The 27,006-nt window shown below is 45.5% G+C and overlaps 1 protein-coding gene across 3 annotated transcripts in view; it reads right to left on the reverse strand.

Moving 5' to 3' along the window:
• Positions 1–27,006, reverse strand: part of VCAN (versican) — a 131,757-nt gene that overhangs the window by 103,707 nt on the left and 1,044 nt on the right. For 2 of the 3 annotated variants that reach the window (XM_081213448.1, XM_081213450.1), the window contains exon 2: positions 10,992–11,058. In XM_081213448.1, coding sequence (XP_081069574.1) covers positions 10,992–11,052 — 61 coding nt within the window. In that variant the 5' untranslated portion in view covers positions 11,053–11,058. Of the gene's footprint in view, positions 1–10,991; positions 11,059–26,361; positions 26,383–27,006 lie in introns of those variants that run through there. The other variant, XM_081213449.1, reaches the window with a different exon arrangement.

Genomic DNA, 27,006 nt, shown 5'->3' on the forward strand with positions numbered 1-27,006 from the left:
AGCGTGGGCAGTTGCCCCGGGTGCAAATTTGTTAGAGGCACAAAATTCCTACACCCAGTGCTGCCTCAATACAGTTGCGTGTTTCCCTTTCTGGGCTTTGTTGAAAACGGCTTCTCCACGCGAACCAGGAAATGACCTCTCCAGACAACGGAACAACTCTTCTTTTCTTTTCTTTTCTCTGCGGCTGCAACCTTCTGGGTGACATGGATGCCATTAGCCGTTGAATGTGCATGTGTACTCCCAGTGCTTTATTTATTTTAGGGGAAAAGGAACTGGTATTCACCATGAAATTGTTACAGTAAGTGCCACACTTTTAATATGGGGGGGGGGGGTTGCCAGTACTGCATACTCTTGAGTACAAAGCACTGCATACACCCATCTTCAAATATCTGAAGGGCTGTCACATGGAAGATGGAGCAAACTTATTTTCTCCTGCTGTGGAGGGTAGGACTTGAACCAATGGCTTCAAGTGACAAGAAAGGTAAAGGTAAAGGTAAAGGGACCCCTGACCATTAGGTCCAGTTGTGACCGACTCTGGGGTTGCAGCGCTCATCTCACTTTATTGGTAGAGGGAGCCGGCGTACAGCTTCCGGGTCATGTGGCCAGCAGGACTAAGCCGCTTCTGGCGAACCAGAGCAGCGCACGGAAACGCCGTTTACCTTCCCACCAGAGCGGTACCTATTTATCTACTTGCACTTTGATGTGCTTTCGAACTGCTAGGTTGGCAGGAGCAGGGACCGAGCAACGGGAGCTCACCCCGTCGCAGGGATACGAACCGCTGGCCTTCGGATCGGCAAGTCCTAGGCTCTGTGGTTTAACCCACAGCGCCACCCGCGTCCCTTTTGACAAGAAAGGAGAATCCCACTAAACATCAGGGAGAACTTGCTGACAGCGAGACCTATTTGAAAGAGGAACGAACTCCCTAGGGAGGTGTTGGAGTCTCTTTCATTGGAGGTTTTTAAGCAGAGGTTGGGTGACCATCAGTCATGGACTTTTTAGTTGTAGTTCCTGCATTGCAGGGGGTTAGACTAGATGAGCCTCGGGGGTCCCCCTCTCAACTCTACAATTCTACGGCTCTATGAAAACACAACTATAACAAATTCAATAACCATCAGTTGCTCTTTCATGATACACAAAATCAGTTATGTGAAGCAACAAGCTCATAGTACCCAACAGTAGAGTCATCCACAATGCATGATGAACAAGCCTTCTGTTCAACATAGAACAAAAAATGACAGTGTAGCCATATATATATTCAACTATTCCATAATAGGCAGCCCAAGGTAGCTTTCCCTGGGAGTTCTTTCTGGTCTAGCTTTCAGATTAATCAACCAAACCTGTAACTGGGAAGAATTGGGGAAGGGGGGATAATGGAGTTGTGGGGGTTTTTTGTTTTGTTTTTTTGTGTTTTTTGCTCATTCTCCCAATTCAGGAATGATTTATTGCCCTTTCTGCTGAAGTATCCATTTTAATTGGCAGAGACTTCTAGAGATAGGATGTTTCAAAGCAAAATAAATTTGCCTAAACCATATGTTCAGCTTGGCACTGCCACCTCTCCTGAGAAATGGGGTGCCGGAAATAATGATGCTTGTTTATATTTCGTGCAAATATTTGTTACGGTCACTTATACCCATTTTAAGTAAGTCTAGAGATGAATAAGAAAACCTTAACCAAATACTGTAGCATGAAATTGGCCAAATTAGTTTTCACCAGCACATCAGAAATCCTGCTTAACCTTTCAGAGGAAGAAAGAAAGGAATGGAAATACTAAGCGATAGTTCACATGTCCAAAAATGGGTGAAGGCTTTGCAGGGACATGTGCTTACTCTCACAAAACACAGCAGTGTCGAAAGATGTGTAAAAATGCAGTGTACACTAGGGTGATCATTTATGCATCACCACCAAATGAGGACACAGATTTGCATAATATTTTTGTGTACATATTTATATGTCTTGCACAGGTGCAAATTTAGAAATAATCACCATAATTTAAATAGAAATATAATACATCTCACCATAGTGAGGAAGACTAACCAGGCGACCTGCATGCCTACTCATTCTGCTGGTCAGATGCTAACGGCTGATGGGCAACTCCAAAGTGCCTGCTCTTTCTTTTGAATGTTTTTAAATCTTTAAACCCAACAGACTGTGCAATGCTTCAAATTCTGGCTAGCCCGGTGTACAGTGGTACCTCGCATTAAGAACTTAATTCGTTCCAGAGGTCCGTTCTTAACCTGAAACTGTTCTTAACCTGAGGTACCACTTTAGCTAATGGGGCCTCCCGCTGCCAATGCACCGAAGCCACGTGATTTCTGTTCTTATCCTGAAGCAAAGTTCTTAACCCAAGGTACTATTTCTGGGTTAGCGGAATCTGTAACCTGAAGCGTCTGTAACCTGAAGCATCTGTAACCTGAGGTACCACTGTACAGATATTTTCACTGCATCTTGCCACGCAATGAATGTCTATCTGAGCAAGATCAGGGAAACATCAAAAAGCTTTCTGGGGTGGGGGGAGCTTTCCCTAGCAGGGCGAGCAGAATCAAGGAGAGGCGACCAAAGTCTGCAGAGTCAAAAATCTAAATCACAACGCATGAGGAAGTGAGGAACTAGGGCTGCTGTTTCAGCAGAGGCTGAGACATAACAGCTACTTTCTGAAAGCTAGATAAGTGCAAGCAGGCCACAGCTTCACAGTTCTGCAGCATTTATCATCATGCTGGAAGCACTACTGAGCCAAGTGGGAGAACATTTAAAAAAAAAAAAATGTGCTAGAGGCTCAGGAAGAAAGACCCACCAGACAGCTGCTGGGAGGTAAGCTTGGAAAGCTGGCCAACAACTGCCGAGACCCCAGCTCAGAGCATGCTTGCAAGGAAACCTAAGAGAATTGTTCTGTCAGGTAGTAAATCAATGGTTTTATGCTGCTGAAAATCACTGCTCTGGAGACAGGGGCTGGGAACCTCCAAAAATCTGTCCCCGTAAAAGTGTCTTAGGAGAACAGTTCTTTGCAAGTAGACCTAATTCACCGGTGTCTGGATCACTTGAAGACACTGAGGAGCAGCTCCTCTAAGAGGAAAAGTTACAATGGTATGGGTTACTTAGATTAGAGGTAAGGACAGCAGGACATGACAGGGGTGTATAAAACAAACCTCTCAGAATTGTGAAATGTAGGGTTATTCATATAAGATGATTGACATAAGGAGCCGAGGCGGCTTCTGTCAATCAGTGATGTATCGGAAAAATTGGGGCTATTGGCGGGTGTGAGGATGTGAATAGAAGAAACAAGGTGGCCCCCCAAGGCAGGAGCTGATGGGCAGGGTGGTGGTAGCAGCAACACACTCTTCCCCCGCCCCGCACCCCAGATGTTCCTCCTGAGCCCTCCAAAATGGCTAGGCTCAGGCTGCATAAGTATTATATCATAAATAAATGCAGCAACAACAAAAAAGGAAGAGAACAAAGCAAAAACTCCTAGAGGAGAGCAGAAACTCATAAGACACAGTGTACCTTATAGCAAAAATTCACTTCTTTGAGATATGAGCCCATATCTTCAGCCTTCTAGTAAGAGCAGGCAGCTAGACACAACACATAGTAGTGTGGATTATGTTTGTTCTGCCTACTGATACAAAATAAAATCATCAGAGATACTATTGACATTGAGGTGGGGGGCATTCCATTTGCAGATTAGGGACTAGGGTATCTTATAGACTGCCTCTCCTGGTACAGACCACGCAAATCATTATGATCTTCCAAGAGGACCCTGCTTGTTCCACCACTAGCAGAATGTCAGTAAGTGACAATAAGGAAGCAAGTCTTCTTGGTGATAACACCTACCTTCTGGAATGCACCCTCCAAGGTAATTCATGAGGCAGACTGCAAAGACCTTTACATCATAGAGTTGCAAGGGACCACAAGGGTAATCTAGTCCAACCCCCTGAAATTCAGGAATCTTTTGCCCAAACCAACAACTCCAGGATTAAGTCTTATGCTCTACTAACTGAGCTATTAAACTCATATATGCTTACACAAGCTATCCTGGACTGTTACTTTTTATTTTTGGTTAAGTACTCTTACTCAGTTTTATTTTCTCATACACCATTGTGTTTTGTTTTTGTTTAGTTTCTGGAAAATTTTATTGAATGTTGTTTCTGAATGTATATATTTTTAAATGTAAACCAATTACAGCAGTCTCCGAAAATCAGAAGGGCTGTCAGCCAGAGATAGAGCAGACTTGAGCCCCATTGGCACCATACATTTAAAGCAGTGTTTCCCAACCTTTTTTGGGCAAAGGCACACTTGTTTGATGAAAAAAATCTCGAGGCACACCACCATTACAGCCCCGTGACGTCAGCGCGCAGCGTCACGCCGGGAGGGACGCACAAAAGTGTAAGTTTCAATTTTTTCCCTCCCCCTTGCCGGGGAACCTCCAAGCTTTGGGGGTGGGGGGGAGGAGGCAGCAAAGCGAGGCAGGAAGGAGAGCGCGGCTTGGCTGGGTGAGCTTTGGCAGGGGCAGGGAATGAGAGCCGCGAGGCGGGTGCTGCGGACGGAGGCGCTGCCCGCCGAGCTCGCAGGCAGCCAGGCAGGCAGACGGCGAGAGCCCCGCGCTGGGCGGCCTCTCCTCGCCGCCGCCGCCCCGCCTCTCGCCGCCCGACTCGCCCGCCTCCCTCCAGGCAACATCTCGCGGCACACCAGGCAACATCTCGCGGCACACTAGTGTGCCGCGGAACAGTGGTTGGGAAACACTGATTTAAAGCACTTTAAACAGACATGGCTTCACACACACACCCAAAAATCCTGGGAACTGTAGTTTGCTGAGGTGCTGAGAGTTGTTAGGAGATCCCTACTCATCCCATAGAAGTGCAATGCTTAGAGTTTCTTGTTTAAAAGGGTCGATCATTAAACCACTTTGTGAATTGTAGCTCTGTGAGAGGAAAAGGGGGCTCCGAACAGCACTCTTACCAAACTAACACTGTTGTCATACCCTCCAACATTTCTCTGATGAAAATAGGGACATCCCATTCCATAATGATAATTTTACTATTTATGACCCACACATCTTACTGGGTTGCCCCAGCCATTCTTGGCAGCTTCCAAAATATATAAAAACATGAGAAAACATTAAACAAGCTTCGCTATAGAGGATTGCCTTCAGACGGCTTGGGGGGCTGGATAACTCCATACCCTACAAATGAAAATAAGGACATCCTAAGGAAAAGTGAAACATTCTGGGATCAAATCAGAAACTGGGATGGCCTCTCTAAATCAGGGACATCCCTGGAAAATAGGGACACTTGGAGGATCTGTATTGTATAGCCTGGCAAGTATAAGGTTCTACACCAACCTCCTCCGTCTTTATCTATGAATTCCGTCCCATCACTGAGGGAGCCAAAGGACCCCACTCTTTCGTTAATGTGCACAAAACATATTGCAAAACAATCACCTCTTGAACATGTGGTAATAGTCTTCCACCCAGAGAGCTAATGCATTCAGTTGCTAGGCAGTTATAAGAGCTGTTGAGCTGTTTAATTAATTTAAAGGGAGGTAGTTATAGGCAGGGATCCCAGAGAAGCTATAAATTCTATATCCCACCTCCTGGAGCTCACAGTCACATTTTTCCCCTCTACACTGAATAAAATCTCTTCTCTTTTTTGACCTCAATCAGAATCACAGCCTTCCCGTATTCAAAGGACTCAGACCTCTGGGTTAAAAATCTGTGCTGTTAAACCTCATCTTGTTATCCATTGCAAAAAAATTGTCTTCTTTTTTTTTTTAAGATGCTCAGCACTTGAGAGGCAACAAAGACTTATAAATTATTATAACTTATAAGCTGCAACTGGATTTCTTGTGGGCAGTGCCAATCCTGTACAGTGGTACCTCGGGTTAAGTACTTAATTCGTTCCAGAGGTCTTAATTTGTTCCAGAGGTCCGTTCTTGACCTGAAACTGTTCTTAACCTGAAGCACCACTTTAGCTAATGGGCCCTCCTGCTCCCGCCGTGCCGCCAGAGCACAATTTCTGTTCTTATCCTGAAACAAAGTTATTAACCTGAAGCACTACTTCTGGGTTAGTGGAGTCTGTAACCTGAAGCGTATGTAACCTGAAGCATATGTAACCCAAGGTACCACTGTATGTATTGGATTTGTGACCATTTTGCTTATTTGCCTTCAGTAGCAGTAAAGCTCTGCCGGATGAGATACAATTGCCTCTGGTCTATTTTGGTAGATCCTGCAATGTGTTTAAGTTTTGCTTACTGGATCCTGCAATGTGTTTAAGTTTTGCTTCTGCTAACTATATGTTGGTTTTTATCTCTGGATAAATATGAGTAGAATTTATGACCATATTGTTAACTATAATAAATATAAATCTGAGCAACTCCCAGCCCAATGATCAGCTATGAAGGCACAGATCCATATGTGCTTGTTATTCTATAACCAAAATAGAAAAACCTTAGAGAAAAACCTTCCACAAATTAATTATTCCAGGATATTGCAATGCCAGCTTGCAACCCAAAGATCCGCCCATGTCTCTTGAACAGCCCCATAACTCCCAAAAGGGATATTCTTCCTGTTCATGGAAGGCACTGTACTTGTATGTAGATTGTCATGTTTGAGAATCATCAGTGCTTTGTGGTCCAAATACACTCTAAGCACTATCACAAAATTCAGATAAGTGTGAGCTCTGAAGGCTATCTATGTTTCAATGAGCACATTAGCCCAGCAGACTAGATTCAGGCCACTTTATATCAGAATTCACAAATTCCCCAAGCATTCCTAATCATGTCTAATAAACCATTGAGAGGTATATCTTGGGTGAGTTTACATAGTAGTGTTCAACGTCATTTAAACTAGTCTTCATTGCCCCATATTTTGATACAAAATTCCATAAATCAGTTGTACTTTGGGTGAAGAAATACAGCTTCCTTGAGCGAAGTAGTAAATGAAGCAGGAAGTCGCTGAAAGCAATCTTGGCTTCCAGGTGACAGTTCACATCATACATATGCATGCAATCATCAAACGTGATGATTTACATATGGAGGACTAGGACAACATTTGCAAAGGGCAACAGAAAGTCCAACAAACTTATAGTTTCAGACCACATACAGTTTTTCCACAGAAGAGGCTATTCTTTTCTATAGTATCTACAACAAATGTTTTTGAAACGCACAGCTTCCCTCAATTTCTGCAATTCAGTTTTGAATATATAGAAAAGAACAGCCCCTTAACTACTGTGTGAACCTCTTCTTCCCCTGTCCAACACACACACACCCCTTAGGTACACATAATGGGGTCACCGGCTATTACCAACATGGAAGTGCCTTCTGTGCAGGACTTTCATCAGATGTAAATCAGCCCTTAGGATCACCCCATCAACGTATATAGATTGCGAGAGCAGATCTGCAGAAATATCCAGGTCTACCAGCAGAAACGTGCATGAGGCTTTGACAATGAACGTAATAAATTGAATTCTAACAAAAACCTTTCTGTTCTGCCAGATGGCTTGTGGTCTGAGTTCGTACAGTAAAGAGAGGGAGGATGTAAACCAGGCATGGTGAAGGATCAGTTACTGTTCAGGCTCCGGCTGTAAATCATGTGAAACTAGGCAAATGTACATTCCATCTGCAGCAATAATATTTAAGAGGGCACATGCATCTGAATGTAGTAGCATGAAACACCCACAAACACATCAATACATGCTTCTTGTTAATACTCACTGGCCCTTTCGAAACAAATACCATAGAGCTAGAGGCAATAGCCATTCCACCCCTGAGGCATCTACAAATCTCTTGACCAGGGCTGGCCCAAGACATTCTGACACCTGAGGCAAACCACAAAATGGCACCACTGCGCCAGGGGAAAGGGGGCAGGTGAAGATTTACAAAAGGAACAAGTTGGGAATGAGTATATGCAATCTGCAACAAAGGGAAGCCAAGGCTGGATTCAGCGACTTGCTGCCATGTGTACTACTTCATTCAAATCAACCTTGATGGTGGGAATCAAAGCAGAGGAAAGGGTGGGGGAGGGGGACTGTGGAAGGTGGAGTGGGGTAGAAAATGAAGGGGAGCAGAAAAGAGGACAGCAGAAAAGGGGGGGAACAGCATTCCCTTTAAATTAGGTGAGGTGTAAGAGGCATACGTTAGCTGCTGCCTTAGATGAAATGGAGAAATCATGGAGTGTTGAGGCAGCTTCTAGGCACAGTATTGATATGTTGTGGTTTATTCCAGCTCCACAATTCTATGATTCTATGATGATGCCATGAGAGGAAAAGAGAGAGGTGTAGGAGGAGGCTATATCTGGGTAATCTTTCCTCCCCCATATGAAAGTTTTGGGGCAAAACCCAGCAATTTTGAGCCTCTGAAATGAGGCTCTCAAACAGATAATGTGGCACCGCTGCCTCACTTGCCAGTTGCTCCCCAAAAGAAATGAAAGCAGCCATCACAAATGCTTAACTATGGTTGAATGCAAATGAGCAGTGTGCTAGTACACGCTGCTCAAAAGTCCCTGTGTTTGCTCTTCCACCACTCCTGGACGTGCTGCACTGGGAGCAACAAACCACAATGCTTGGCATCCAAGCCCAGACTCGTGCTTAGTTTCCCCCAAATGAACCACAAGCAGCAAGCCAAGAACAAACCCTGGCTACCACTTGTGCTTTGTTTGGAGAGAAACAAACCATTAGTCTGGGTTTGAATGACAGGGCAAGCCAAGGCTTGCGGTTTGCTGCTCCCAGCATGGCCTGTGAGCAAAGTGAAGAGGGGACCTTGGAGCAGTATGTCCCAGGACATGGCCCATTCACATGAAACCCTGATTAAAGATGCAATTGCTTAATTGTTTATCATGGTGTGGAAACCAGGCCAGTGATGAAAACCATTGATAAAATTACAACAGCAGTTGTCCTACAAAGAGCCTTATTATTTTCAATATAAATGTATTTTTGTTGTCGTAATTGAAATGGTAGGTGGCATTTGCACATACCAGGGGAAATGTGGCAGGGAGGTTTTAAGAAAAACTGGGTTTTAATATGGAAAAATATGAAAGTGTAAGGCAGGTCAATTAATTTTGATTTTATACATTCTTCTTTCCTGTTAGGGGATTACACCCAGTTGCAAATATTTAAATTATGCCTCCATTTACGTCACACATACATTTAGCTTGCTATTAAAGGTACCACCTTAGCAACAGACAGGGCAAATCATGATGGAAATCTCCACCTCAGTGGAATATATAGCCCATAAAAGTCTGTCAATGGTTTAATCCACAAACCAGTTGAACCAACTGAAGCAACATAAGGTACAGCGTTCTTTACACAGAAAACACTTCTGTGTGGGAATCACCATGCAATCTCTGTGTAGATGGTCACATGTGAATAATCATGTAGCAATGCGCATGTGTGAGATCACAAGTTGTACTTCTTTCCATACAGCAATATTGTAACATCTGAAGTCACCATAATCCAGTCTGAGATTAGGCTGGAATCCTATGCTTATTTACCAGGTATTGTCCTGTTGGAACCTAGTGGGAAATGCTTTGTACTGTAAATCTAGGTGTTCTGGTTTAGCTACAATCAACTATTAATGCAGTACAGTGGTACCTCAGGTTACATACGCTTCAGGTTACATACACTTCAGGTTACATACACTTCAGGTTACAGACTCCGCTAACCCAGAAATATTACCTCAGGTTAAGAACTTTGCTTCAGGATGAGAACAGAAATCGTGCTTGGGCGGCGCGGCAGCAGCAGGAGGCCCCATTAGCTAAAGTGGTGCTTCAGGTTAAGAACAGTTTCAGGTTAAGTATGGACCTCCAGAACGAATTAAGTACTTAACCTGAGGTACCACTGTATTCGGTTTGCCAACGGACCAGAAGATAACAGTCCTGGTTGATGTGTGTGATGTGCAAAAGTTGGCGTATAATAAAGATAACCATTATCTCACTTCACAATGGCTGCACAGCAAACTGCTCTTATAGGCACAGCAGCAGTGGGTAGCTAAATAATTGACAAGCAACTAGTGTAGGCTAGCACCCCCTCTATAGGCCAGGCATAGGCAAACTCAGCCCTCCAGATGTTTTGGGACTACAACTCCCATCATCCTTAGCTAACAGGACCAGTGATCAGGGATGATGGGAATTGTAGTCCCAAAACATCTGGAGGGCCAAGTTTGCCTATGCCTGCTATAGGCCATTCTGGGTGGAGCTGGTGGAGGTTAGAGTCCAACAACATTCTGAGAGCACCATGTTGTCTGCTGCTGGTCTACAGTGACTGACAACGACTTCTCAAGGTTTCAGAAAATAGTCCCTCCTAGTCCTACTTGGAGGAATTTAGGAATGTCTGCATGCAAAGCATGTACTCTACCACTGAAGAACAATATAGGAATATAGGAAACAGACCCATTGGTCCTTCTATCTTGGTACTGGCTGGCGCTGGGTCTCCAAGGTTTGCTGCAGGATTGTCTCCCAGTCCTACCTTGAGAAGCTAGGGATTAACTTGGGACTTTATTCAGCTCCCATTCAGAATATTAACTAGCAGTTACATGAGGAACAGAGTGCTCTCTCGCTGGCTAATTCCCCCTGGGAATATAATCTGAGAAGAGCACTGTCATCTATGTTCCCAACAGGAACTCTTGAACCTTTGCTAGCTCTTGCATGGTGCTGAAATGCTTCTTTGCCTCAACATCATAGGTTGATAACGGCACAAGCTTTTACTCCTTAGTTATTTTTATTGTCAAGCAGCTGTTAAAGGCGCATAGGAACCCTGTCCAAAAAGGGGCGGGGAAGAAGTGGCAACCCTAAATAAATAAATATACAGAGATTTTCCTTCATTTCTGTGTAACTAGGAGCCATCAGGGCAAAGGAACTGCACACACAAATGCACATTAAAGTTATGAAGGTCAGACTAATTGCTTCAGAATAATAGCCATATTCCCACTGCCACAAAACATCAGGACAACTTCTCCAGTTCACACAGAAGCCAGCTTCAGCAAATATTCCTGGTCTACAATGTCCTTACCTTTGTGAAGTGCACCTGTTATGGCTAAGGTCCAACACATCCATAAGAGATTTTTTAACATCTTGACCTACAAAAAATGAAAACACAAAATAAATTAAATGTACTCTGCTGTGGTCTAATAAAAGCTTCTAAGTAAATACTTGATCTGGTAATTATATATATTTATCAAATTACAGGCTATTTCGTTGTCTTTATTCTAGCTCTTTAGACAAGTGGTTCTATCCAGTGCCTTTCCATCCTAGTCACACAGACTGCAAGTGACAAGCGCCATTAACATATGCGTTTCCCCATAACCATATACGAGGAATCTCTCTTCTCTCATTATGCCTGTTATGGCTGATGTGCGTATAACCTAAACACAAAAGTTGAATGGTGCTTCAATATATATGGAATAATTGACAGTTTCATTTATTAATCAATTAAAAGTCATATTATTGAGTTTGATTGATAAATTGCAATTAATTAATATCCTTTAATTGGGGGACAACCCTCTGCCATTTTTTGCTTCAGGTGCTCTAAGTCACCATGTGTCAAGGGTGGTGAAACCCAGACTAGCTCGCTCTTTCATGCTATACATTTAAACCACTTACTGGTATATAGCACACAGCTTCCCCCAGAGAATCCTGGGAGCTGTAGGTTATGCTTCACAGAGCTACACTTCTCAGTGCTCTTAACAAATGACAGTTCCCAGAATTCTCTGGGGGAAGGCGTGTGCTTTCAATGTATGGTGTGTCCAATACCTTCATACTTCTGCATCTACCTTCTGACACTCTCCAATAAAGGTGAAGGTTCTCTCTTCAAATAGTACTTAGCAGTGGAAACTCACACTCCACCAGCAAAGCACCTTATAAGCTGTGGCTAAATATAGTTTTGTGCTTGGTCCACTACTTAGGATTCCCTGCCACTTGCCCTTCTTCCGGACCTTGCCTAAACACTTTATTTTTTCCATCTCACCACTTCCTCTTTTTTCTTACTCCACAAAAAGAGCATATTTTATTTTGAAATTTCTATACTACAGGGAAAATGAGAGAAGCCTGATACCTAAAAACCCAACAACAGCAGCAGCAGCAGCAGCCAGACCATAGTCATATTCTGAAACCAGCTTTGTTGGTTTATGTACATCAGAGATGGAGAAGCTGTAGCCTACTAGATGTTGCTGAACTACAACTCCCATCATCCTGGACCACTTGCCATGCTGCCTGGGGCTGACAAGACTTTATAAGTCCAACCAAATCTGTAGGTGTACAGGTTCCTCCCCTCCAGCCCAATCTAGATGGACAGATCAGGAGAGGCAGAGAAAAGGACAGGGGAAACATGATAAGGAATATAATGAGAAAGGGATTACTTAAGACGATCAGTTTCTTTCTCTCTCTTTCTCTTGGAGTTTAGCAACAACAATGAAGCAGAGGAAGAGCATGATGGTGTTTCCAGAAAACATTTCCTTCACATTCACTGCTGAGCTTAGATTTCCTGTATAACATGATCAGAACTGCAGGAAACAAATCACCCACATTCATCACTGTCAAGTAGTATTAGTAATGCAGTGGTAGTTAATTTGAGTTAAGGGAGGCCTACAAACCCAAGGGAATCCTAAAACAAAGGACCTGGTGGTACACAACTAAATTTCTCCTAATTAATAATTTTTCTGACACTGGAATTTTGATAGTTGAGCCAATTAGCTGCCCTTCCTGCTATCTTCACTCTCCTGCGAGTCAATCCAAATGCAATTCCTCCCTGCTGGAACAAGTCTTGATGTGTCTCTCTCTAAATTCTGTATGGCTTTGCCAAAACATGACACTTGGATCACTCTTTTAAGTTCTGGGGTGCTATATCTATATGGGGGAATGGGCTATTCCTTTTTTTCTTTTTCTTTTTCTTTTTCTTTTGCTATGGTAATCCACAAGGGCAAGTTTTGTGTTGGAGAGAAGTAGCTATGTACACTGTACTGCAGTTTTTAATGGGTATGGACAGAGACTGGAAAACCAGGAGTTAGGGCTTGGGAGGCATAAATCTCTGGTCCATAGTAAATGGAGCCCAAATGCTAATCTCAGAACCAAAAATGCATATAACTCAGAGTAGTAGATTGCTGCTGAAAATGTACCAAGTTCATGTTACTTTCCAAATTTCCTTTACCTCTTCTCTGTCCCCGCTTCACACCATTGGTTGTCTCTGGCAGGGATGAAGAGGACAAAGACTTTTTTTGTTCTAATGCTGTAAGAATACCTTACCACCAGAGCTAACACCAAGACAACAAATAAAATTGACTGCAAGACACAGCATGACATTCAGTGTTGTATGCCAGAGTTATTTACATCAACACCAGCCCACCAGCCCCATTTTGATCCTTGACCCATGCACAGACATTCCCCCAAACAGGGGTGTCTAACAACAAATCCTCCCTCCGGTGGATCAGTACCATACCCTCCAACATTCCTCAGAGGAAAATAGGGACATTTCTCACTTCCCAACCCCAATTATTCCTCCCCACGCCCTGCAGAACATTTCCTATCAGAAGAAGGGTGATTGCTAGCACCACCAAACCAATGGGACACTGCACCCAGGCCCACCACCTCCATAATTTGATAGATTTACAAAAAGAAAAACACACCCCAATAAATAAATTTTAGAAAGGGGCAAGACTGGGCACAGATAAACAAAGCATTTTTTAAAAAGCATCAGAACTCCTTCTGCTCTGCTCTGCTCTGCTCTGCTCTGGTCCCCCTTTCTTCCCACCCAGGGCAGCCTCTCCTCCTCTTTGCCCACCTCCAGCAGCTGCTACAAACTGCCCAAGGGAGGAGGCTGGCAGCGGCAGCCATGGAGAGGCCATGGATGCTCCTTCGTAGCCACTGCAAGCACTGCTTGGGACAAGCTCCATCTCCTCCTCCTCCTTGAGCTCAGTGGCAGCAGCACCAGCAGGGAAAATAGGGACATTCTGGGATCAAATCAGAAGCCAGGATGTCTTTTGAAATTCCAGGACAATCCCTCGGAAATCAGAACACTTGGAGGGTATGCGGTACAAAAGGTTAATGCTGAAACTGTGGAACTGTGGAACACCCCTCTATAGCAGATGGCAGAAATGATCTTCTCCATATGGAAGCCAGGGTGAAAAGCCTGGGGCGCGATCCGTGCAAAAACTGTGGCTCCAGTTGACCAACCTCTATCCTCAGTTACTATTCTAATTGGATGTAACGCATTGCTGTTCATTGCAGTAGCACCCAGAGTAACTGGTTTTTTAAATTGTATTCCTAGCCATATACTGGGAGAACAAATGCACCATATAGTGGTACCTCGGGTTACATATGCTTCAGGTTACATACGCTTCAGGTTACAGACTCCGCTAACCCAGAAATAGTACCTCAGGTTAAGAACTTTGCTTCAGGATAAAAACAGAAATCATGGCACGGCGGCGCAGCAGGAGGCCCCATTAGCTAAAGTGGTGCTTCAGGTTAAGAACAGTTTCAGGTTAAGAACGGACCTCCAGAACGAATTAAGTACTTAACCTGAGGTACCACTGTATTTGAGTCTACTTTTTAACCAGGTGCCCATAAGCCCTTTGGACAAAATGGCAGGCTCTTGTTGCAGCTGGAAGAGAAGATGCCTAAATGGCAGTTTCTCTCATCTTGCTTTTAAAGAATACAATTTCCTGTTTTCACACGGTCGCTCTCACCCTTAACACATTTATTACGTGTTCCAGCTTGAAGAAAGCCAAAGCCTTAGGTAAAGTCAACATCATTTTTAAAATAATGTGAATAAAAATCACAGGGCATAGCTATACATTTTTAATATGGGTGGGGGTTTTTTTAAAAAAAAAACAATTAGGCAAACCGCCACTCCAGTTCATTAGCAGATAATAAGAAAACTTCAAATGTTCAGAATGACTTGGGAATCTAACCTCTGAGGGTGAATTTTTATTAATCCTGTGTAATATTAGCCAGCCGATTTCAGTAGCAGCACAATACATTCAGTGAGAAGGCATATTAAAAAAAGAATACTCCTGGGGCACTTCCCTCCTATTCAGGTGAATAGGCTGCGGCTGACCCAGCTTATTTCTAGGTCATTTGGAAGCAACCCAACCAGAATGAGGCAAGAAGTTGAAAATGCTGCATACTCTCACCCCTCTTCAACATATTGCCCTGCCAGTGGAGTTGGATGGACCCTGAACACACAGAATGCATGTGAAAGCTTCTTAAAGTGACCTAATTTTGATAGACAGATACGGGGCCTATCCAACCATTAGGCAGGGTGAGGCTGCTTCCTCAGGCAGCAGATGTCCGCAAGGCAGCACTTCTATGGTCAATCTTCCAGGGAACATGCACCAATGGGCAGAAGCATTCAAGCATCGCCAGTAAGTGGAGAAGTTTGTGGAGAGTCCTTAGGGCCAGACAGAGCTGTGTTTGGCCCAGAGGCCTGATTTCAAGCCACCTTCCGGTCAGGGTTCAGGACTGAGGCTGCCTTAGTTGATTATGTCTTTCACTGAACAAGAGGAAAGGATGGGTATGACCCATTTGATTCTCTTGGCTCTCGTGCTGAGGATCACTCATGCTGACATTCACACATTGAATGTCACTGTAAGCCATGGTTTGCATATCACAGCAACAAGCCATGAATGAGCAGCATGCTTATGCACATTCTTCAATCACCCTCCTTTCACTCTGCCCTGTCTACAGCTGCAAGAAACAAGCCACAAGGCTTGCCTTAGTGCTACATGTGAAATGGTCTCATGGTTTCCCACAAAATGAAAGCAGTAAGCCAAGAACAAAGTTTAAAGGAGGAGTGGCTGAGCAGAATGCCCCATCGTGTTGCTCGATCATGGTAAGCCATAAACTATGGCTTTTCATGTCATGTGGCTACGGCTCATTATGAATGCACACTTTGGGGGGTCTACAAGCTGGAAAAGTACAATGTGTGAGGCAGCCTCCCATGAGTAGATGAGCAACCGTCTGCATAGCTCTGAGAGAGCATGCTGCAATTTCAATCTCATATCAAGCCAGTGTGTGCACAAAAAAACTGAGCAAAAGAGATTCAAGGAGATGCTTCTGGGACAGAAACATGCCTGAGCTTGGAGCACTTGCAATGAAAGATGAACAGGAACAGAGTCTGTTAAGAGCTGTGACTTTTCCCATCCTTACGTTGCTTGTCAGAACTGTTTGTTCCTTGATGGAAGGAAGTTTTGCCTGTCCCCTGCTCCTTCCTCCATTTTTCAAAGTCTTCTTGTTGTGATCAAAGATGTAATAAACCCTTGCTCCTTGGGCCGCAGAGTCTATCAGAGGCTTGTCTCTTCCTGTTCATCTGCTGTTGCTGCTGTGAAAGAGCCCTGGGGATCTCTATTCACTTAGAAGAGTCTTACTCCTTTTTTCAGACACAAAATGTGCAGAGATTCTAATCTAATCCTCCCCAAAATAGACATGCAGATGTTGTTCCTTCTGGTTTAATTAATGGCTAAATCCTACCCCAAGTATTTTATGTGAACTGAAGTACCGCAACAAGGTTGTAGAAAAAGTATAACAGGAAACAACCTCTACTGCTAGATTTGCTGAATCTACTTCAAATAACTACATTCATTCAAGCAGAAGGCTATAGCACTGTTTACTTTGATGCTTATATCAGGATAGTTTTGCCTTCCCATTTCCTGTTTCCAAAGGTTGGTGTCATTTTATCCATTCAGTTTGTTTAATTTACATCCCATCTTTCCTCCAAGGAGTTCAAAGTATCATACATAATTCTCCTCCTCCCCAGGTTATCCTCACAACAAATCTGTGAGTTAGGTAAGGGTGAGATTGACTGACCAGTGAGCTTCATGGCAGAGTGGGGATTCAAACCCTGGTCTCCCAGGTCCTAGTCCAACAACCTAACCACTACACCACACTGGCAGCTAGACTTGCTCACTAGTGACTATGCATAGGATTGTAGTCTTGGTCTTTGAGAAGCCATGGCACTCTGGCATGTTACTTGTTTTAGTGAAGTTGAAAAGCCCAAGTCTCGGCATGGACTATATGGGCATAGACTCCAAGCGACCATTTCCTTACTATGCCCAGCTAACAAGCTATGATGGAAATTATTGCAGCAGCCCTAACATATACTTGCACTTTGTATTGTTCACTATCAACCCATCTCCCATCTTTTGAAACTCTCTGCTGGACTGTTAATTGCTGAACACTGATTAGTTTCACCATAAACGCTGCTGCTTAAATATTCTCCTCTCGGTTTAATTAACTTTGCCAGTTTCACCACATTACTGCCAGTTGATTAATTGCTCTGTTGCTCACAGTTGGTTAATTTCGGCCATATTCAATTAATCACAGTCTCTTGATGAGCTCATTATCGCTTGCTATGGACTGGCTGCCAGAACCTCAAAACGACTGACTCCCCCAAGGCACGCTTTGGTCCTTGCTTCTGTCTCTTCACACCATACTTAAAGTGTTCTCTGAAAACTTCTGAAAGGTTTGTGTCACATGGAAGAAGCCAAGGAGTGTCACACAGATCTACATACAGAGCAGAAACCTGCATAATTTCTATCTCACCAAGTAAAAAAAAAAAAAAAAAGAGCTCACCAACCATGTGTGGAGCCAAGCACTGTCAACCTTCTGTTTTTGCTGCTTGACAGGAGCTGCAGAAATGAGTTATTGGCAGGCCTGGTAGGCTGTGCTCAAATAATTGGGTTACATCTTGTGCAGATTTGATGTGTGGATGTCGGGAAGTCAAGCCCTAGATATCCATTCTCCCCGTCACATATATATACAGTCATGTGAGGGAGGGGGAAGTGTGGATGGACCCTGGTTAGCTCAGTTGGTTAGAACGTAGTTCTGATAGTGCCAAGGTTGCAGGTTTGATCCCCGTATGGGACAGCTGCATATTTCTGCACTGCAGGGGGTTGGACTAGATGATCCTCAAGTTCCTTCCAACTCTACAATTCTATAATTCTATTGACCCGCTGGCCTGTCTCCTCTGTCACCTGCACACACTCACAGAAACACACAAAACACTGGTATTCCAGGGTTCTTAATTAGACAGAGAGTGCATTCAGACATAAGCGTTATTGCATTAGTTTTCCTGGTTACAATGCTAGTGCTTCTATACCAGTTTCTAATGTTCCTTTTACACTGCATTACCCAATGTGTTAAGGAACTGTGGCTTTTTCATCAACATGCCATGTCACGCTGAATTTCAGTGGGTGTGTTGTGACACAACAGTTAACATCACTGGACATGTTGCCACCCATTACACACATGTGGGCTTCTGTTTCCCCGTGAAAATGTCAGGAAAGAACTGTAGTCAAGAATATTACCCCAGATTTCATCACATGGCACGATCCATGGAAAACCATAGGAAAATTACAGCACAAAGCTCCCACGATTTTCTAGGTTAACGAGGTTGCAAATGGATTTTTTTCTGGAAGCAATTAAAACAGAATGAGTGCTTAACTTCCATTGAATCCCAATTTTCAGAAGCTGCTTTTGCAACATGTGAAAGAGCACATGAAACACAGAAATTATCCAATAAAGAAATTGAGAACACAGAATAAAGTGTCATCTGAATGCAACCAGAGACTCTGCACAACTAAAGCAAGGAAACATTCAGTCACAGATGGACCTAGCTACCAGTAGTTTGTTCCTGCTCTAAAGTGTAGGACCCAAACCAATGGATTACAATAAGGGAGACTCCAACTAAACCAGAAGTGGTCCAACACACAGCCCATGGGCCACACGTGGCCCCCGAGGCTGATTTTGGTGGCCCCAGGGAGAGTACCGGGACAGGAGCCCTGGATGTGCCAAGGTGGTGGCTGCCTGCAGCGCCAGCAGTGCTCAACTCCACCATATTGTGTGCGGCTCTAGCCTTGCCAGGGCAGTCGCTGTCACCAGCCCAGGTGCTTCAGGGGGAGGGTGGGCAGCACAGCCTGGGCTGACCAATGCCAGGCAGGCAGGCAGGTGGCACTGGCACTGGGCTCACAGGGCCTCTTTTAGCAGCCACCACCTCTGCTGACGCTTCTCCCGCTGGGCTCAGCTCTCCCTAGTCCAGGTATGAGAGTTGGAAGCATGGATTTGGAGGACCAGAACGAGCCGGAGCCTCTCTGAGATGCGCCCCTTGGGATCTTGGAAGAAAGCAAGGCAGAGAAGGGGCTCCATGTGCCGAAGCAGCTTCTGGGGGGTGGTATTGGCTTGTTGTTTTTATTTTGATTTATATTTTGTGGTTTTATATTTTGATTTTGTTCTGTGAACTGCCCTGAGACCTCTGGGTATTGGGCGTATATATATACAATAAATAATAATAATAATAATAATTCTACAGCATTATTATTATTTTGCTGTGAGGGAAGCCAGCCTAGCAGACTTTTGGCCTGCTTTGGATAGATGGGTGGGCGGAAAGGGGTTCCTTACTCAGACCCTCCCTATATTCTAGAGACAGTCCCAGATTTACAGAAGCCGTCCTGGTTTCTGATTTGATCCTGCAATGTCCTGCTTTCCCTTAGGAAGTCCCTTTTTTCATTGGAGAAACGTTGGAGGGTGTATTCTTAGGAGTAGAATGCCTTGCCCAAGGGCAGTCATTTGGTCAAATCTCTCTCTCCTTTTAGCTAACATGTAAAAAAAAAAAAAGCCCCAAATTCATATTAAGGCAATGCCTTCCTTAGGCCAACTAGAATGTCACAAAAAGAGTGTGGAAGCTTTTGAGTTCTCCATAACTCATCCTACTATGGTAAACAAAGGAAGTGTGAGGGAGAGAGAGTTGGCTGGTGGTGAAACATCTGGCAGCATCTGGTCTGATGAAGAGTTCTGAAGAACTCAAATGTTTGCACACAATTTTATGGCATGTTGGTTGGCCTAATAAAAATATTGCTCTACGGTGGAGTTTGGATTTCTTTTACTTATGGGCCAGTACAGTTCCAGCGAGTTCCAGCTGAAAAAAAGCCCTGGTTCTAGCACCTCTCAGGTGGGCACCATTGCCAGTCTAAGAGGACAAGGAAAGTGTTCATGGTGAGTTCAGACTCCCTTTTTCCTATAAAAATACCACTGCTCCTGGGTATTGATATTTTAATGAATCTGTCCATCTCCACACCAGACATTTAAAACACTGTTATACTATTTTAACAGTTGTGGCTTCCCCCAAATAATCCTGGGAGATGTAGTATGTAAAGGGTGCAGAGAGTTAGGAGAACCCTAATCTCCTCACAGAGCTACAATTCCCAAAGTTGTTTAGAAATTGCTCCCTCCTTCCTAGGGAAATTTGGAGAATTTAGCTTGCTAGGGGGAATTTCAGCTCTCCCATCAACAAATGACAGTTCCCAGGATTCTTTGGGGACAGCCATGCCTGTTTACAGTGCTACGATCCTGCTTTAAATGTAGAGTGCAGTTGTAGCCTCTAAAGGGCCTGGAGCAGCCTTCTTCAACCTCTCCAGATGTTTTGGACTTCAGTTCCCATCAGCCTCACCAGCACAGCCAAAGGCCAGAATGCTGGGAACATTTGGAGGGCCCAAGGCTGACAAAGTCTGTCCTAGAATATCTGCTCTCCATTCTTCAAGTGGGTCAAGTCTTTTTAAAAAGCTGTTAACAAGAATCTTCAAAACTACACAATAAAACCCCCTTCACCCCCATCTTATCGCCAAGTTGCTAAATATTCCTAAAATGTGCAAAGATATAATGAGGTATTGATCTTTCAAACGCATTAGCAGGGACACCTGTTAGCCGCCACTGTATTAAGAATCCTTCTGCAATAAGGCTGGCATGCAAAAACATGAATGTGCTGGAGGAACATCAGATTTAAATATTAAAGTTTGAAATGATAAGATACTCTTCCCACCCACCCCCAAAATTGTATCAGGGACACTCTTCCCGTTTCATGTGACAAGGAAATAGGAAGGATGTTTCAGATGATACAGAAAAGAGATGTCTACTGTATGTCCAGTGCACACAATCAGTTCTGAAAAGAGAAACCTCTTTGAAATATTCCAGCACTGCAGGGAGTTGGACTAGATGACCCTTGGGGTCCCTTCCATCTCTACAATTCCATGATTCTATGATTTAAAGAGACAACAAATGCCCAGCTCCTAGGCACTTTGTTATTGCACAAGGTTTGTTTGCAAGCACTCAGATCAGCTTCAAATGGCATTATGTTCTCTGCTGCAACACTTGATGCAAACATCTCTTTTCCACATTGTGTGGGATATCCCTGAATGATGGAATATCTCAGAAGGTCCGAGGATAAAGAGGTGTGTGAAAGCAATCCCACATGTTCATCCTGTTTCAGTACAGGGAGGACCAAATGATGATGAATACTGGCTTGCTTACGGGGGCCTATGCTGAACTCTACGTTATGCCAAACTTCTCCGATTCATATCACCGTCTGTCCCCATCTAGAAATAGCCATACACTGAGGCAGTCATCATAACATTCATGTCGTTGCAGCAGCAGCAGCAGCGGCAGACATCCGTCTCCTTTCCTGCTAATCCTGCACCTGGAATGTCCCTCCATATAGAGAGCTCTTTCATTCTGATCATCAGCGGGAACATGGCCATTGATAGGCTGCCATGGGATGCGACAACATCGGAACTGGAGGGAGTCTACGAAAGAGGACTGCTCCCATCTCCACACAAAGGCACTGTCTGATCATTCCATCCCTGCAGGACTCCTCGTTTGCATATCTACCCAAGTGGTTACATCATTGCTGCCTATCCATCACTGAGGCTCAGTCCACCCAGACAAATGGCAGGTCCCCCTTGAGTTCCCAGCCTGGCATCTCTCTCAGCAAGGATTACTGAGAAGATTACCTGGGTCAGTGCATCCATCTTGACCCCTGGTCCTATTTGCCTTTGCACTCTTGACTATTTCAAGGTGTTTATTGGCCTCCTGTGATGTTTGCAGACTAGGACTTAACACATGATGATAAATAAGTACTAATGACTAAATCATATTTATGTACAAAGTCAGAGTCTGCATGGAGAACTGGGAGGGGGAGCAAAGTAGAAGAAGAATCTCTGTGCATTTAGAAACCCCCTGCCATGGCAGTGGAGGGTCATTCTGAGCCCATAATTTCCCATCCAAATTCTAGCAGGACAGGGTCACACATTTGTGCACTTTGTGCTCTGTGGGGAACATGCTGTCAGGTTTGATAGAACTGATGCATTGCTTTGGAACACTGTGGTGTGGCTGAATATGGCTCCCTTTCAGCTCCCCCCCCCCTTTGGAAAATGGAGGTCTTGTGCCCCTTCCCTTCTAAACAGGTAACGAGCTTCATCAAATTTGACATCATCCAGCTGTTGGCTGTCTAGGCCATCACAACATACTTTGGGTACCCTTGAAATTCCAAGGGGGAGTCATGAAACCCATTGACAGAGGGGGAGGCAGAGTCTATCAAGGAATCCTGAAGGCTCCAGACAGAGTCACAAGAAAAATTAGGCTCCAGAGCTTGGTGCAGGGAGGATGGAAGCAACATCAGCTGTGGAGAGCAATTCCAGGGATACCAGTAGCAAGGATGAGTTGTTGGGAGTGTTGCAATGGGTCTCTGTGCGACTCCTTGCAGGGCCTGTGTGTGTACATGTGGACAATTGGGGAATGTCAGCTGAGAGGATGTAGTTTTCCTAGGGTGACAACATGCCTTTGAGAGCTGGCAGTATGTGGATAAGATGTAAAGGTACAATTGGTCGGGTCAGAGCAGTGGTACATAAAAGGCAATTTATGATTCAAATCTGCCCTATACAGGCAAGCTGGCATCTTAAGGAAGATGACACAAAATATATTGGTTGTGCTGCCCTGATATTTTCTATAGTACTGTATCCTCATTCCTCATATTCCCCAGGCAGCTCAATGTACAGAGCAATAACAAGTGAATTACTGGGGTGGGGTGTTGCCATATCCCTGTGCTGTGCAATACATTGATCCTAACCACTTGTTGTAGAACAGGCTCAAAAGACTAGCTATGTTGGTTTTCAAAGCCAAAGAGAGAGAGAGAAAGCATTAACTGTGCTGTGATACTTGAAATTGTACTGGGATATATTTAAACATTTTTCACATGGCCCTGCTATTCTGAAGGCAACAACCTACTTCACTGGCCATTCCCAATCCCCACTACAATCCAGTTTTAGAAGTCGACTAAGACAAATCAACAACAAAAATGTCCGTCTCTGACGGTAAGTCAGGGGGACTAGATGGAGCCTCCAGATTCAGGGGCACTATACCTCTGAGTTCCAGATGGTGGGGGATTAAAACAACGGAAGAGGGCTGTTGCCTGCTTCCCCAAAGCATTTGGGCGGTCCCTGTGGGAAACAGGATGCAGAACTAGACAGACCCTTTGCTTGGTCTGATTCAGCGGGCCTCTCCTCCTGCTCCCACCTAAGACATTCTTTGTCTGCTTCATGAATGTGAAGCAAGCAGTTTCATTGGCTGTCTTCTGAAGCTGATGTCATAGCAAACTAGGAAAGTCTCCCACGGCACTCTTGGGGTGGGGGAACAAACCAGCTAATCCTGGCAATTGCTCGCAACGGTACCTCGCCCCACGGTGGCCTCTTTCCACCTGCGATTGCCCGTGTCCTCCCCTGCCACCCCCATTCAGCCAGGCCATGTCGCTAATAAAGCAACCCGCCTTCCGTAGCCGCTGTTGCAGACGACCTTAATATTCCGTGAGCGTCTCCGAACGCCAACTCCCGGGTCACCTCTCTAACTTTCAGCCCTTCTCTCCCTCTCTCTCTCTTTCTTTCTCTCCCTCTCTCTCTCCTGGCTCTTGTCGTCGTTAGACAAAAGGCGCCGGGCAAACTGCTCCGCAGCAGCTCCTAACTTCACACGAGACAGGCAAGGACAAAGGAGGAGCAAGACTGCCTCCCAGCTGAACCTCCTCAGTCCACGTGGCTCCGGGAGAACCAGACCTCCCAGGCTCCCGCTCCCAGGCAAGGGGGGAGTAGGCAGGAGGCGACGCCCAGGGCGCGCCCCCCACCCTCACCCCCCCCCCCAGGTCCTGCTCTGCTATGGGGAGTGGGAAAGGGGCGCATTATGGATCCCGGATTTATTTTATTTTATTTTTAACAACAGCTGGCTGGGACTGCTCAGCCTTTTTGCCAGATTCCTGGCTCCATCTCCATTGGGAATCAAATCCGAAATGTGACACGGTCCCTTCTGCCCCCGTTCTCAGAGGCGGGACCCATCTTCATCGGAAACTGCATTTGTGCAGAGAGTCTAGGGGGAGTCTGTGGGGATCTCTTCGCCCTTTCGCGCCCGACCGCTCCGGAAGAAAAGCGGAACAAGACTTTTCTTTCTCTCGCCAAAGAAACGTGGGATTCGCTGCTTGTCTTGGAGCGCGCCTTATTACGCATCACTCCGAGGCAGCTAAAAGCCTCGGATCCAGAAGATCCCAACTGGGGCTTCTTATCACGTGTTGGTTTCGTTTCCATTTTTGAAAGAAAGAGAAAGGACTCGGGCCATTAAGTAGGAAGGAAGCAAAGAGTCGAATCAAGGGAGTCCGCGTGGAATAGGAAAGGTGGTCAGAGGCAAGACTAACGGAAAGGTTGGGGGGCAGCTGAGGTTCCTGTTTCCAATGGTATGCTCCTCGCTGACATAAGACTAAGCAACTCCGGGTCTTGTACCCTGACGATACTCTGTGGCAGGGACTCGGAGCCGGTGGGTGGCCCGTCATCATTCCTGCCCATTGGTCATGCTGGTGGGAGCTGGAGTCCCGAAACATCTGGAGAGATACAGATACCGCTGCCTGGCTGCATGAAAAAGTAAATAAAGTCTGCCGGAAAGACTTGCCTCTTTACTTGAAAGCCCGATCCCTACTTCCAGATGTGTGCAGCAGGAAAGAACGCCCCCCCCAGCACCCCCTCCAAACACACACACACACACACCCTGACTATGCTCAAGTAGTCAGTTCCCACGTGCATGCGGCTTTTTAAATCCAATGTGTGAACTGGCTCCGCTGAAAATAAGAGTTATCTCCAAAATGCTAGGACGTGCCCGGATGTGTGAATATTCTCTTTGTGAACTGCAAAGGCTCATTCATTCACACATGCAAAGGCATCGCTAATCGCTTGATGCAGTCATCAAACTAGTCCGGAGTCCACGCCTCTGTATTATTACTTTTCACGTGCTCCAGACTTTCGCTCCGGCATAAATAAATAAATAAATTCATTGTGAGATCCCTGGCTCAAATTAAGCCGGTTCAAACGGAGCTTGAATGAACTGATAAATTATCTTTTCGTTACGATAGCAAAATTTATTCCCCACAACATTTGTGGTACGTACAGAACGTTTATTGCCTACGGTAATAACATTCCGTTCCAAGTTCAAGAAAAGTTGCGCATGGAAAGGAACCGTAAAAAACTTGCTAAATGATCGGGAAGACGGCTAGAAGGCATTAATTGGTGATCTCTTGTGGCATTAAGATTCCCTGAGGTAGCGCAATGCGTGCAAGTATCGTGTTCTCCCTAGTGAGAGAAGATGCTTGCCCAAGAATACTTGTGTGAATGAACTTTCCCTTCCCCGCCTCCAGCCTTCCTTCGCAGTTTCCCCAGCAGGGGGAGCCGGGGGTCTATCAAAAAAGCGTCCGATTCCTAGATTTCCGACTTCGGGGTGGATGAGGTGAGCGCTCCGCGCTTTCAAACCTGCCCTTTCTACGTCCTGGGCTTTTTAAAGCGTGGTCCATCGGAACCCGAAAGGGACTGGAGCAGGAAGCTGCAAGCGGCGGAGCCCTCTTTGCAAAGCGGCCCATTCATTTGCTCAATAAAGACTTCCTGCAAAATGGGGAAGGAGAGATTGCGTCCCGGATCCTGGAAGGAGGAGGATGCGCGGGGGCGTCTTTGGATGGGCTTTCCCCCGCAGCTCCAGCCAACTTTTTAAAAAATCTGCCAAAAAAAACCCTTCCCCCCCCCCACCCGGACTGGGAGGGGTGGGGAGTCTGTCTAGAAGAAAGCAGCTGCGCTGGGGAAAGAAGCAGTTCCTTGCCGAACCGATGGCGATGACATAGACTTTTCCTGCCGTGGAGAAAATCCTGACCCGCCGCCGCCCCACCCCCAGTGACATTTTGGAGCCCGCCAGAGGGGCTGGCGGTGGCTTGGGAAGTTGCACATCGCTCCTTTTGCACAGAAGAAACCTCGGAGGAGCTTCTCCCCCGGACGCAAACTCCCTTGTGCAGAGACACAGGCGCGCACCAAAAGCAAACCCGAGCGGGGAAAGATCCTCTCCACCCCGCCCGCCTCCTCCTCCTCCTCCTCCAGCACGCCTGAAACATAAGCAACCGGCCCGAAGCAGACAAAACAACGCTCCATCCTCCGACACAACGTTTCAGTGCACGAAAACAAAACTCTTACTCTTTCCATCCCCTTCCCCCCCCCCCGCACCACCACCACACCCACCCTCAGTTTTTTCCATGTTGCACATTCGCTCTTTCTGACCTGCCAAGTCTGAACTCAGTTCTGGATGGAGTTGCCTCCCCCTCGAGATGATGCGTTTTGCAATCTGGAGCAGTGGGTCAAGATTAAAGTTTGGGGGTTGGCTTCCCCCCCCCCTTAATCTCCCCCTCCCTCCCGCTTCCTCAAAGCGTTCTAGCCTCTTGAACTCCTTTCCAGCAACTCCTGTCGGAAATCTGGGTAGGAAACTGATAGAGACAGACAGACAGATGCCTCGCCGAAGCCTTCCTTGAGCATTCACGTTTCTTTCTGAACCAAATGCCGATGCAAAGGGAATTCCGGTCACTTCCCCAACGCTTTCCTGCTTCACCGGAGGGGCTTCCCCCGCCAGTTTAACGTCCCCATTTCTCTCCCCGCACACTTTAAAACACACAAAAAGGTGTCGGTGGGTGAGCAGGAGAAGGACGGTGGGAAAGAAACGTGGAAATGTTCCCCAAGACCAGTTGAAGCCGGCTGGGGGTGCCAAGGGGAGGGGACGAGGGGGAGACCCCCTTTCCTCCTGGTCGCCTACCAGTGGGGCTGGAGGGTTTCTATTCTCTTTCACCCCCTTCTCCCGGGAGATCTCCAGAGACCCCCACCCCAACCTGAGGAGGAGGAAGGCTGCTTCCCAGGAATCCCCCAAGCCACCTC

Source organism: Podarcis bocagei, assembly GCF_964188305.1.
Source record: "Podarcis bocagei genome assembly, chromosome: 11".
Lineage (NCBI taxonomy): Eukaryota > Metazoa > Chordata > Lepidosauria > Squamata > Lacertidae > Podarcis > Podarcis bocagei.